General features: G+C 37.5%; 1 protein-coding gene across 1 annotated transcript in view; it reads left to right on the top strand.

Annotated features, from left to right (window-relative positions):
* UBL3 (ubiquitin like 3) overlaps positions 1–12664 on the top strand; it is a 64107-nt gene extending 51443 nt beyond the window's left edge. Inside the window, exons 3-5 of the mRNA XM_019447876.2 lie at positions 4020–4106; positions 9540–9617; positions 9937–12664. Coding sequence (XP_019303421.1) covers positions 4020–4106; positions 9540–9617; positions 9937–9989 — 218 coding nt within the window. The 3' untranslated portion in view covers positions 9990–12664. The remainder of the gene's footprint in view (positions 1–4019; positions 4107–9539; positions 9618–9936) is intronic.
* The last annotated feature ends 469 nt before the right edge of the window (positions 12665–13133 follow it).

Here is a 13133-nt window from a genome sequence, read left to right on the forward strand (position 1 = left end):
GGTATCAGCCTTCAGCGTTAAAGGGGAAGGAACACTGTGTTCATCCTTAGGTTTTGCTCTCCTGCTACCTCATTGCAAAATGGGGAAGGAGCCGGTTTGCAAAACCCCTGTTTTTGCCTCAGAACCATTTTAATGTAAATGAAAATTAGTTTTTAAAAGGAAGACACAACATAGCTAACACGTGCGCACACTTTCATATCAGTAAATCTATTTATACCAGAATACAAAGTAAGAGGAAAGAGAAACAAGGTTTTAAAAAAATTATAATGCATTCTCATTGTTCTATCCTATACGTAACCAGTTTAACATTGAGTTTAACACAAAGTTTCTAATTCATGTCACTTCATGTGTCCTCTGATCTACAAGGGGCAAGAAGGTATAAAATCCATTTACGCATTGCATTTTCAAGCCAGTATCCATGACAAAACAAAATTTGAGAGAGGGGAGGATGGTATTCCTTTCTTCTCTGATTCTTTTCCATGTAATGAGACTTTGTCTTGCCATCCTAAAGTGAGTCGTTAGCTTGTGTTTTTCCTTTGAACTTTGCCTCAGTCATCTAGATCCTTTTTAGGGCATGTGTTACAGTGATAATGAAGGTTTCAGCTGATTCACTTAATTTTACTAGTGAAAACAATTTGGACTTTTAAAGGACAAGACTCATTTCAACAAAGAACACAGTGTATTCAAAATGAATCAATCAGATCAGTGTTTCTGAACCTTAAATGATATATGGAACTCCTTTAGAGGAAGAAAATTCCTGTAGATTCCCTAGTGCTGATTCCAATTATTTTTGTTAGAGTGTTTTTTTTTTTAAAGATAGAAACATAAAACCCAATTAAGATGCTTTATCCTTATTAACTCATATACAACCACAAGCACAAGTATAACTCAAAAACCAATAATGTTCGAATTAACAACATTAATGTGCCAGATGATGTATATTTGCTAAAACCAACTCCCTCCTTGCACCACAAGTAAAGGACCATTGAGCTTGGCTTGCCTCTGCTACTGTGTGCTGTATGAGGACCCAGTTATCTGCAGGTTCACCACAAAAGCTTCCTTCACACAGTGTACCCAGTTGTCACTTAGCAAGAATGCATTGTTTACGTATTTAGCCAACCTCCGTTCTTTTCTTATGAGCCTCTTGACAATTAAAGAGGTACTGCTTGGTGCCAGTACGATCATAAACTGCATATGTGGGCAATAAATCCCAAGGCAGTACAAGGTGATTATTTGAACGATGTGGGTAATCTCTTCCAGATTATCATTAAAATGAAAGCATGATTTAAAAATTCTTGAGGAGGACTTTTAGACCCTAGGAGCACGGCTGTGTTGTTCATGAACTCAGGATTCATAGACCTGCGCTTGAGAAACACTGGTTTAGACAAATACTTTCAAATGACTGGATCTTTTTTCCATTGGTAACCAAGGGACTAAGGGTAACCTCTAAAGGTTAGAGGTAAGAAGGAATTTCAGAAAAGCGGAAGAAGATTAAACTTGGGGCCCTAAGAATATTAGATTTTCTTCGTAGCCAGGCAGGACAGATAACTATAGTAGGAAAAGCATTTAAAAATTTTTTTCTTTTAATGTTTATTTATTTTTGAGAGAGAGAGACACACACAGCATGAGCAGGGGAGGGCAGAGAGTGAGGGAGACACAGAATCTCAAGCAGGCTTCAGGCTCTGAGCTGTCCACATAGAGGCTGACATGGGGCTCGAACTCATGAATCATGAGGTCATGACCTAAGCCAAAGTTGGACGCTTGACTGGGCCATCCAGGTGCCCTGGAAAAGCATTTTTAAATAACCTGTGTAATAGTGATGTTTTACTAAATATGATATAGAAGATTACTTCTCTGATTTGGGGAGGAGAGGGTAAAGGTCAGTTTGGACATCGATGGTATTGTAGAAAATGTTACACAAGACAAAAAAGGGCAGTCCCTCTTAAACAGTAATTAGTGGAGGGCAGCATTGTAACTTGTGGCAAAAAAATATACCTTTACCATCATAATTGTTAGACTTAGATATTAAAATTGCTTTTAATTCCTTAAAAATCCTGACAGAGTAAACAAAGACAGGACTCAAGTGCAGGTGTTTGCCATAAATGGTGTCCCGAATGAATGAACCGCCATCTACGAGCACTGAAATCGTATCAATCTTACGTTACTTATTTTCACATACAAACTTTTGAGCCCAGCCTTTCCTAAGTTTACCACTTCTGCTTTGCAGTTTTAGACAATGCAGGGAATAGGAATCAGTCATTTTTATTTTATATAAAATATTTAAATTAAAAACCTAGCTCTACATTTTATCTCGATAACACCAAAGGTCAGCACATGTAAATATTTGCTAATATGAAATATTAGTGCTAATAATGAAAGTGTAGTAAACATTAAATGAGTAGAAAAAAAAACCACTTGGTGCGGTGTATTTTTGGCAACAGTTAGCTGTCCTTGGTCTGCTCTGGCAGTTTAGCGGCATATTGCTAATAGGCAGAGTAATCAGACACCTAGCTCTTACCGGGTTGGGGTGCAAAACAGTAGCCACTCAATACATGTTACTAGTTGCTGAAATTCCTCCTTAAAGCATTGTTCTTCTGTAGGTCTTGCTAAATTTTAGATCCTCTGAGAGGGGAGGGTAGATAGCATATTAAACCCATGAAGTGCATGGAAATCACAACAGTCTCTAAAATCATGAAGTGTGTACCTTTAAGTTTCTGCATCTCAAAACAATAGTTTAAATATTTTTAGAATATTTTTTTTCCAGTGAATTAGACCCTGTCATTTGTCTTTATTTATATGGACACTTTCATCTTGACCAGAAATAGTCTATTAAACAGTAATTGGGGGGGGGGGGGCGGGGAGGTGGGGGGACGGACCAGGAGAAAAGGTACCGGGAGCTGGGGGAGAAATGACTCCAGTGCATGTCTCCTCTCCCACTTCTGTTGTGCTGAGTCAGTGGGGGGCACGCTTTTATCAAGTTCATATTCGTCATTTTGAACACTCAGAAGGAAAGTGCTCTACTTACCTCTTTTCTGTCACTTCTCTTCAGGATATTTTAAACTCATCCTTGTATTGATAGTTACCTCCTGGTAATAGGAGCTTCTGTAGGAAACAAACACATCATACTAGAATTCTTGAGAGAGATAATAGAATTCTCAAATCTTTGTCACAGTAGGAACTTAAATTATTATATCCACCAGCTAGTAAAATGACTAACCCTGGACGCTGGCCAGTACCAGTCCTTATTAAATCATTATTTTAAGAGAGTAGTATTCCATATTTCACTATAACATACGTTATACACAAAGTGAAATATTCTGTTACCCATCCAGTTTGTCTTTTGATTTTCTTTATATACTTCCCTAGCTTTCATATTTGTGTAGTATCTTCTAATATATGTTATTTTTCGAGTTTCGTCAGAGTATTTGGGCAAAGTGAACTAAAAGTTGTGTCTTCTATAATGTTTATCATTTGGCTTCAGAAGACAACGTAATAAATCAACATCCAGAAGTAAACATCGTTAATTTTTTTTGTTATTTTAAAATTTTTTGTTCTCCAGCCTTACTGAGGTATAATGTTTTTGTTATTCTCTATATGGATATATTAAAATCTTTGTTAAATTGTTTCTAGCTTCAGATACATAATTTAACAGGTACGGATATCGGAACATTGTAATATTCTTTGTTAATTACTGGTAATAGCAATTAATTTTCAAATGACATTTCACTTTACCTAGGATTAGATTTTTTTCCCCATCTTGTTTTAAGTTTTAAACTTCAGGACTATATTTTGTTCTTAAGCAAAAACTAGTCTTTCTGTAGCTCTTATTAATGAGAAGCACTACCAAGAACCAGGCCTGCAGTGATTGTTGTGAGTGGTGACTGTTTCCATTATTGGGAGGCTCCAGGTGTCTTCTTTGATGTGTTCTCTATCCGATTTGCATCTGAATGTTTTGACCAATGAAATAATACCTTAACTCTGTCTTTAAATACACCTAACAGTTCACTCCTTCTTTTCAGACTGGGAGGAAGAACAGGTCAGCAGTCCAAATATTCTACGACTTATTTATCAAGGACGATTTCTACATGGAAATGTCACATTAGGAGGTAATAATCACCTTTGTAATGGGATTTAATGTTTACTTCATGCAGCATTATTCATTTGTTTGTTTAAATGCCTTGTCTGGGGGCACCTGGGTGGCTCAGTTAAGGGCCGCGCTGCCTTTGGCTCAGGTCATGATCTCACCGTCTGTCGGTTCAAGACCTCCCTCGCGCTCTGTGCTGACAGCTCAGAGCCTGGAGCCTGGTTTGGATTATGTGTCTTCCTCTCTTTCTGCCCCTCCGCCGCTCGTGCTCTGTCTCTCTCTCTCTCTGTCTCTTAAAAATGAATAAATGTTAAAAAACATTTTTTAGGGGCACCTGGGTGGCTCAGTCGGTTAAGCGGCCGACTTAGGCTCAGGGCACGATCTCGCAGTCCGTGAGTTCGAGCCCCGCGTCGGGCTCTGTGCTGACAGCTCAGAGCCTGGAGCCTGTTTGAGATTCTGTGTCTCCCTCTCTCTGACCCTCCCCTGTTCATGCTCTGTCTCTCCCTGTCTCAAAAATAAATAAAACGTTAAAAAAAAAATTTTTTTTAATTAAAAAAAAAAACATTTTTAAATGCTATTGTCTGATTTTACAAAAAAATTATAATTTCAAACTCATAAATTCTGCCTATTCTTTACATTTTGCATTCTCATAAATTTAAGTTTAGCACTGTGATAAGTATTTACTCCCTTATGAAATAAACTCTCATTAGAAGTAGTCTATACCTATTATTTTGTGAATTTAATTTTATTGTACTTTTTAGATAATATAAATCAGATGTAATATTTTTAAGTTAAAGCCAGACACACAAAGTAGGAAAAATTTATGATAATTTGTTTTCAGTTTGACTCTAACTGATACAATTGCCCGGTCGTGCAAGAATGAAGGTAAAGGGGTAACATCAGAGAGACAGTGTAGCACGGGGATTAAAAGCAGATTTAGAACCAGATGGTCTGAGCTGTATCCTAGCGCCACCACTTCCTTCTCTGTACCCTTGGGGTAGCTACCTCACTTTTCTCATCAATAAAATGGGCTAACAACAGTGCCTACCTCCTAGGTCGGGAGGGTCAAATTAGTCTCTGTCTTCAGAGCACTTAGAACAGTGCTTGGCACACAATAAACACTTTTTTGGTACTACTGCTCTTTACATGTGATTGGAGAAATGTAGCTCAATAGTGCCTCCTAATGGGGTACATTCTCTACCACCAGCAGGGTTTGTAAGTATATTCTGATAATTAGAGATTGGTAGGCAAATGAGGTGATCTACTTTTATATTTTTGTTTAAATATAGCATGACTTTTTTCTCTAAACCTAACAATGAAATGTTTACTGTGTTTCCTTAAAGGTAGGATATTTTCATTCGTTCCTTCAGCATGTATTTATTTCTTACATGCCGCACGGAGATACAGGGTGGAACAAGATAGAATCCTCAGGGTGCATTAGTATTGCGTAGTGGAAACGGATAAAACCCACTCAGCGTAGGGGGTGATAAGGGCCGGCGAAGATGGATGCAAATGATGTATGATGACAGTATCAGGCAGGTGGAGCATTGCAGGACAGCATTTCACTCACGACCAGGGTTCAGTGGCAGTGTTAGATAACCAGTCTAAAAAGTGCTGCTGTCTGCCGAGCTACTTTCAAAATGTAGCTTTGAAAAATGTTTTCAAAATAGTAAAAAATAGAACCACCATATGTTCCAGCAACTTCACTTCTGTGTTTTTACCTGAAAAAATGAAAACCCTGACTCCAAAAAGATAGCCGCACCATGTTCGTTGCAGCATCGTTTACGTAGTCAAGATGTAGAAGCAACCTGTGTTTATTGATGATACGCATTTCTGAAGAAAATGGGACACACACACACACACACACACACACACACACACACACAGGAATATTAGCCAGCCATAAAAAAGAATGAAGTCTTGCCATTTACAACATGGAAATAAGCGAAATAAGTTAGAGAAAGACAAACACCACATGCTCTTTGATATGAGGATGATCGATAAATACAGAAACGAACAAACCAAGCTCACAGAACAGATTTGTGGTTGCCAGAGGGGGCAGGTAGGAGAAATCAGTGAACTGTGTGTGTGTGTGTGTGTCTTAGCTGAAATAAATTGAAGAATGAATGAGTGATATAAACTAAGCATTAAAATAAAATAAGTTATTAGAGGCTATTGATCTCTCGGCAAGTCCATTCATCTCCAGGTAGCTGACCCCCCAGTCTTTTTTTTTGCCTGTAGATGGTTCTTTTCCAAGTATATATTACACATTTGAAACAAATAAGTAAAACTAAATAAATAAAATACAGCTTTTTTTTTTTTTTTTTTTTGGTTTTGTTGTTCTTTTTATAGATCTTTCACAAAGTTGCATGGACCAACTCCTTCATGAAGGATAGGCTATCTTTAGTCTTTACTTGATTGTCTCTGCTGCATATAAGCTCTTGTGATGTTGATTGAATTTAATATCTTAACTGCATGGATGAATCTTGAGACTCTGTTTCCGTTTGAGTATTGACGTATGTGAGAAATTTCCCTTACGTCTTTCATTATCTTTTTGTTGTGGCCCCAAAGTTTCAACTTTGTATTAAAGGAAGATCATGGGATTTGTGTTAAAATCAAACTCCTGATTCATTCCCATTAAAGTGTAAATTTTTACTAGTACTTCTTTGGAATTTGTGTTTGTATAATTAACAGATTGACTTGTTACTATTTTCCTTCTGTATTGCTGTCAATATTTTCAAAAACAAAATAAACGACTTCTGGTCTTAGTGATTTAGACAAATAACATGGAAGCATAAGCCAGACCTTTCAAGTTGACCAGTATACCTGGGTGTTTGATAAAGGTTGAATAATAACATTCAACTGTTTGTTTCTTGGTCACAATTGTTCTTTTTAGTCTCCGTGTGTTCTTGAGTGTGGATAATAAAGGAGACGGTACACAGGGCCGTAGTAACTGTCTTCAGATGTTTGAATGGCTTGTGTGGAGAAGGGCGTAGGCTAGGTTTGCATGGCTTGAGACTTGCTCTGGTTTAACCTCTGAATTAGACTTAGGACCAACAGCTGGAAATCAAGTGGACAGATTATTCAGTACAAAATTATGTGAACATGTCAGGCTGCCTAAAGAAGGGATATATCACTAAGGGAAAAGAGTGAAATCCTTGTTATTGGTTCCGTACAAGTAGTAGGTACAGCCATGGGTGGGGTTCAGGCACTTTGTGGGTGGTTAAACCAGGAGACTTGGTGCTTCTAGTAATTTTTTTGTTACCAAGTTTCCTTAAAACATAGCCCTGAATGTCCTTTTTTGAGATACAACCTTTTAGTTGCATAGAATTTCAGTCTACCAAAGAAATGGTATGATAACTGTCTTATTAAGGATAAAGAAGGATAAAAGAAAATAAGATCAGCTACAAGTTTGACATCCAATACATTCCAGATCATTGTTTCCCAAAATGTGCCGGAGACTCTGGCATAAGAATCAGCTGGAATACTTATTTTGAAAAATGCAGATTTCTGCATGCTGGCTAGTTGGAGGAAAGCTCTCTCTCTCTCGCAGTCTCTTTCCCTCCCTCCCTCTCTTTCTCTCTCTCTCCCTCTCTCTTTTTCCTCTCCCCCTCCCCATCTCCCAGTCTACAACTGGAATAATTGAATTCCTGGGTGATTTTTATGTAAGGTTGAAAACTGTTGTGGATATTGTACGGTGTCACAGTAGAAAGCAGAGGCATCCGCAGAGAAGGAAAGAGAAAGCCTCTTACATTCTTGTATCCCTCTTCCCTTTACCTTCTTTGATACTGTTAGCATCAATATCTACTATTTCTAGTTAAAATTCAAATGCAGAAGAAAAATAATAATCCCCATCAAATGTGTAGCTTCAAATGGTAAACCTTTACCCAGCAGCTTCCCAGGCCTGAGCAGCGTCTCCATTCACTTACCTGTTTTCTGAGATTCGTTGCTTTCTCAAACTGATGATGACCAGAACAGGGTGGTGTTTACCGCCTGCTTTCTTTGTTCCGAGCCCCGTAAGCACTTTCCTTGGATTACTTCATTTAATCGATACAGCTGGAAGGGGCAGGTGACAGAATTGCCATCTCCAATTTGGGCACGGGAAACTGAGGCCTGGGAGCAGGTGACTGACTTGCCCGTGACTCGTCTCCTGTTGGCAAGTCGCAGAGATGTGATTTTCAACCCAGATCTGGCTTACTAGATAGAGTCCAGAAATGGAAGGGGAGTGATATGCAGCTTTAAGTGCAGTCAGGTTTTCCCAGTACACTTAATGAGACTTTTTATAATAGCAAATCTTATTTGCATTTTATTGTTAAATCAAACCTAGGGGATTCTCCGGAAAAGTCCCTCCTCTTCTTTCATCGTAGTGTGTATTTATGAGCCATCCTACTTCACTTGAACTTGAGAAGTCAAGAGAGTAGACCAAATAATGGCTGACCAACTTTAAGTAAGATGGAAACTCACCTTGGTTACGTTAAATATTAATAGCATTGAAAGTATTTAGTACTCTTCTTTAAATCTGCATGTTAACCATCATCCTATAGAGCAGGATTTCAGAAGCAGGTAACGGGAGGGCCACACTTGCCTGATTATAAACCTGCCTTAAGTTTGTAGTTAGTGAAGAGAACGTAGTTCTGGATGTCAGACCTGAAACATCCCGCCTGTGGCAATAACTTCCTAAGTTGTTTTATACTGGTTGCTTCTAATTTTATATACAGAATAACAAAGACATTCACCATGAAACTCAGTGTTTGTATTTGCTTAAGTGGTTCGTGGACATATGGGTGTGTGTTACATTATTCTACGTCTCAAACTTTTCATAATAAAACCGTTCTATTAGGAATGAGAAAAACCTTTTAAATTAAGACTTAATTAGAAAACAGTGATTATTAAGAATACCAAGACAGTGATTCTCTTAAAGTAACCTTTGAGAGAAAATTGTTTTCTAACTGAATTCTACAGGGTTGAGAATAAAGATTTAAAATTAAGTTTGTTGTTTCTTCTGTTTCGACACCACGGTGGTATGTTCAAGGCAGTAATTTTCTTAAGTGACTGCATATTTCACAGATAATTAGATTTAGAAACAAGTCTCTTTTAATCTAAACTTTTCCCTAATCTAGAAAAGGTAGTCTCGAAAAATTTTTTTAGTTTCTTTTCTCCTCTTGTCCCCGTTTCTCTTGTCCCCTTTCTTAAGCATTTTCTCTTGTCCCCTTTCTTAAGCATTACGGATATCTGTGTCAGACTAATGGCCATAGCTGGGCAGAATAATTTCTGAATTGTTTCTGAGAATATTGACCTAATCTCATTTTGTAAGACGTGCTCTAACTGGTAAGAAGTTCAGTCTGCTGAGGAAGTCCTGCAGAAAGCGATCGATTCTTTACGTGGTTTCAGTTCCGACTGGTGATTTCAGTCGGTCAGTATGTATGTCACAAACTACCTTCTGCTTTTCCCATAGCATTAAAACTTCCTTTTGGCAAAACAACGGTGATGCATTTGGTGGCCAGAGAGACATTGCCAGAGCCAAACTCTCAAGGTAAGCCGGGTACCGCAGAGGTTGTTACTCACTTGAGCCGTGGAGACAGGCACTCGAAATGGTTCTTGGTTTTTTTCTGAACCTTCTGAGGGAAAGGAAGTTTTCATTGTTTATGGACAGAGCTTGTTAAGCAAATAACCAGACATCCTGGAAACAGGCTATAATGAAAACAGACTATAATTATAATTACAGCTTTTTAATTAAAAAAAAAAATTGCAGACATTAAAAACAAATTCTTACTATGTTTGGATGCCACCCCTCCCCCCCAGCCCCTGATTCGAGCACTTTGGTAAGCAAGGCTTCTCTGCATTTTCTCTAGGTCAGAGGAATCGCGAAAAGACTGGAGAGAGTAATTGTTGCGTAATCCTGTAGACACCGTGTGCTGTGTGTGCTGTCATGTGGTCTATGTCTTTCACGCTGCTGGGACAGAAGAGACCCGACATTGCTTCGGAAACCCTTAGGAAGAGTCTGCCTGTAAATCCATGGACCTGAATGATCCCATGAACACTGTCATCTTTCCTCATCAAAGTAAAAAGAACCAAGAACATTTTTTCACCGTGCGTTTTTATTTCTAGTATCTTCGTTTCTGTTGAGCAGTTTTAAAATCTATTGGTTTTTGGATGCTGTCAATCTCTAGGCGCACAGTTCGCAAGTTACCTTCCTAGCGGAAACCATTTTGCCGCCACAGAAATTTTCATCACCAGAACTAACAAATCAAGTGTTCCAAATATAGTTTGCACTAAAAAAGATTGACATTATTTTCTTCATCAGCAGATTTTACAACATGGTTTATGGTACCTTAAAAGTGCTCGGAAACACAATTCCGCACTGGAAAACACTCGGCAATTAATGAAGTTAATTAGTGGGCCCACTGGAGAGGGAAAAATGGAATAGAAATGGAAATGTTGGGTGAATTCTATCAAAGTCAGCCACAGTGGCTGCACTGGCACAGAGTACAAAACTGAGTGTGACTATTTTCATGGCAACAAACGAAAAAACAAAACGTGCCTGTTGTTTAAAGCACTCGGCGGAGAGCTGACGAAACGAATTGCTTTTCCTTTCACACCTGCACTCCTCAGTCCCGCGGTCACCGAGTGCTTGTCCACACAGCACAAAAGGGGTGCGAGTGCGCTTCCTAGCCTTAACGTGGGAGGGTCAGTTCCATTCTCGTAGACGTTCATTGCCGCACAGAGATAATAGAAAACCTCATTTACTTATCAATTTTATGTATTTGAAGATCAGCAAATTGGATTTTTCCAAAATTGCTCGTCTGTAACCGTCCAGTGTCACACTCACTCATTGGGGTTCAAATGAATTCTTAAAATTGAAGTAATTCTCCATAGTGACCGATTTTGTTTCTTTATGTAGTTTGCATTTGGTATTAGTGCTTGCAATTGTATTAAAATCAAAAGCTGATTTTTAAGGCGTACTACATGATTAAGGAGGCCATTCTTTTGTTTTGTACCAATAATTTAAAAATTGATAATGCTAAAACCAATTTGCACAGCACTAAAGCATGAGCTAGTTTCATCTAAACCTGTAAAGATATAAAAGATTTTATATTTTTTCACTGGGAAGAAATTCTTCCTGGATGAAATTACAAATATGTGTAGAATATATTTAATAAAAAACTTATAAAATACCTAACTATAGAACTTAAATATAGATTGGCGTGTAGTATATAGAACAATATTCCATATAAATAACTTTAGCCTTTATGAGAACGAAGTTGCAGGCTGACATTGTGTTCTGTACTTTAAGTGTCCATGGCCCTTAAGAAGACTTTAAGTGTAAATGGTTTCCAGTGGTCAGCTTTGTCTAAAGGTAATCAGGTTGTTTTACTCATTGTCAGTGCTTTGATGAAAAGGCTTTATATGCAGTAGATCTACGAAAATATTGTTCATACTGATCAGAATTAAATTTGTATAGAGCAGAGTTTTAAAATGAATGTAAATAGCACTAAACATTTTCTTTCTGCAACCTGTACTTAGAGATTCTTTCTGTAAACTAAAAATAAAATATCGTAGTGCATTTATTTCAGTGGTAATTTTCAAGGTCTTGATTAAGTTGATTGTTGTTTAAGCACCGTCTCATCCATGTTAAAATTGTGTTCTACTTTTATTTCTGAGTCTTTAAAAATTTTGTGTCATATTCCATTGTTAGTTTCAGGAGTATTCACAGTGTATCTTTGATATTTAACCTGGTTAATTTGTGCACAGAGCAACAATGGGTAGAATTATGCAGTCTCTGTTATCACTAAAATGTTGTATCTGGATGTTAAATATTTATATGCTTTGTTGACTAGCTCAAATGTGAATTCCGTTAGTGTTTGACTAAAGAAGAATCTGGTAGTTACTACATTGGGCAATTAAGCCATTTCTGGCTCTGTTCTTTTGTAAAGCAAACTACTGGTGATTATTTTTAATACCTGTTTTAATTCTAATTGCTCTTCTGTTTTTCCAAAGTTAAAGACTATCAGTTCATTATGATTGAATTTGTATGATGGTTTAAAAAATACTCTCTATTGGTTTTCAATATATTTTTCTGTGTGTTCTCCTGTTACAAATTTCCCTTCTACAAGACCTCAATTTAAAGTTTGCAAAATGGATAAACTCGTTCATTAGTAGAGAAAGAATTGTGTCACTTAATTCCTAATAACGTTGTGCAAAATGAAAAAAAAAAAAAATAGCAGTAAAATTATATACTGAAAACACCAAAAATTTAGATGCCTTAATAGTATATACACGAACATACTCAACTATCCCTCTTAAAATAGTTCCTTGGACTGCCTGATGATTACAATATGATTTATCATATCCAAGGCTACTATTGAAGATCCCTCTGCCAAAAATAACAGCTCACTTACCGAAAGGTAAAGGCTGCATAGATCTGGTAATGTAAATAAAGCCTGAATTATGGGCCTGTGACCCTGCCCAGTGCTTGGTATCTAACTCACCTCTTTTACCTAAATTATCCTAGACTCTGTTAAGTGTTCTGGACAAGGCGAAGCTTTTCTTCTTTATTAAAACCTCAGCATGTCTCCTTGATCTGAATTATTTGCTTTCTCTTCGAGATAGGTTGTATCTTCTCCTATCATGAAAAATATAGTATCTAACATCGTCAGTCACATTAAATGAGGTTTTCTCATAACAAACATTTATCCTTAGTTTTATGTCATCTGACCAATGTTGCAGAAATTTCTGTTAGCTGATTGTGGTAAACAATGTTTAATGTGAAAAGAAATTAAAACTTTCTTCATCTGTTGTAGAATATTTTCTTCTTTTAAATGGCTTCTGCTTGTAATTTTGGTGCATTTTCCTATTCTTCACTGCTTTTCTCTTTTTCTTTCCTTCGATTTATTTCCTTACGTCCTGCAGTAAAATCGCACTGCACCGGCCTTTACCAAAATCAAAGGGAAATGACTCCTCAAACTTCGGCATGCCCTCACCCCATCCTTATTGGTAACTGTCACAGGCAAGCCTTCGGTTTTTTCCCCATAACGGCTTTGTAGTAGGC

Source organism: Panthera pardus, unplaced genomic scaffold (assembly GCF_024362965.1).
Source record: "Panthera pardus isolate Hobbes unplaced genomic scaffold, ASM2436296v1 HiC_scaffold_1, whole genome shotgun sequence".
Classification (NCBI taxonomy): Eukaryota; Metazoa; Chordata; class Mammalia; order Carnivora; family Felidae; genus Panthera; species Panthera pardus.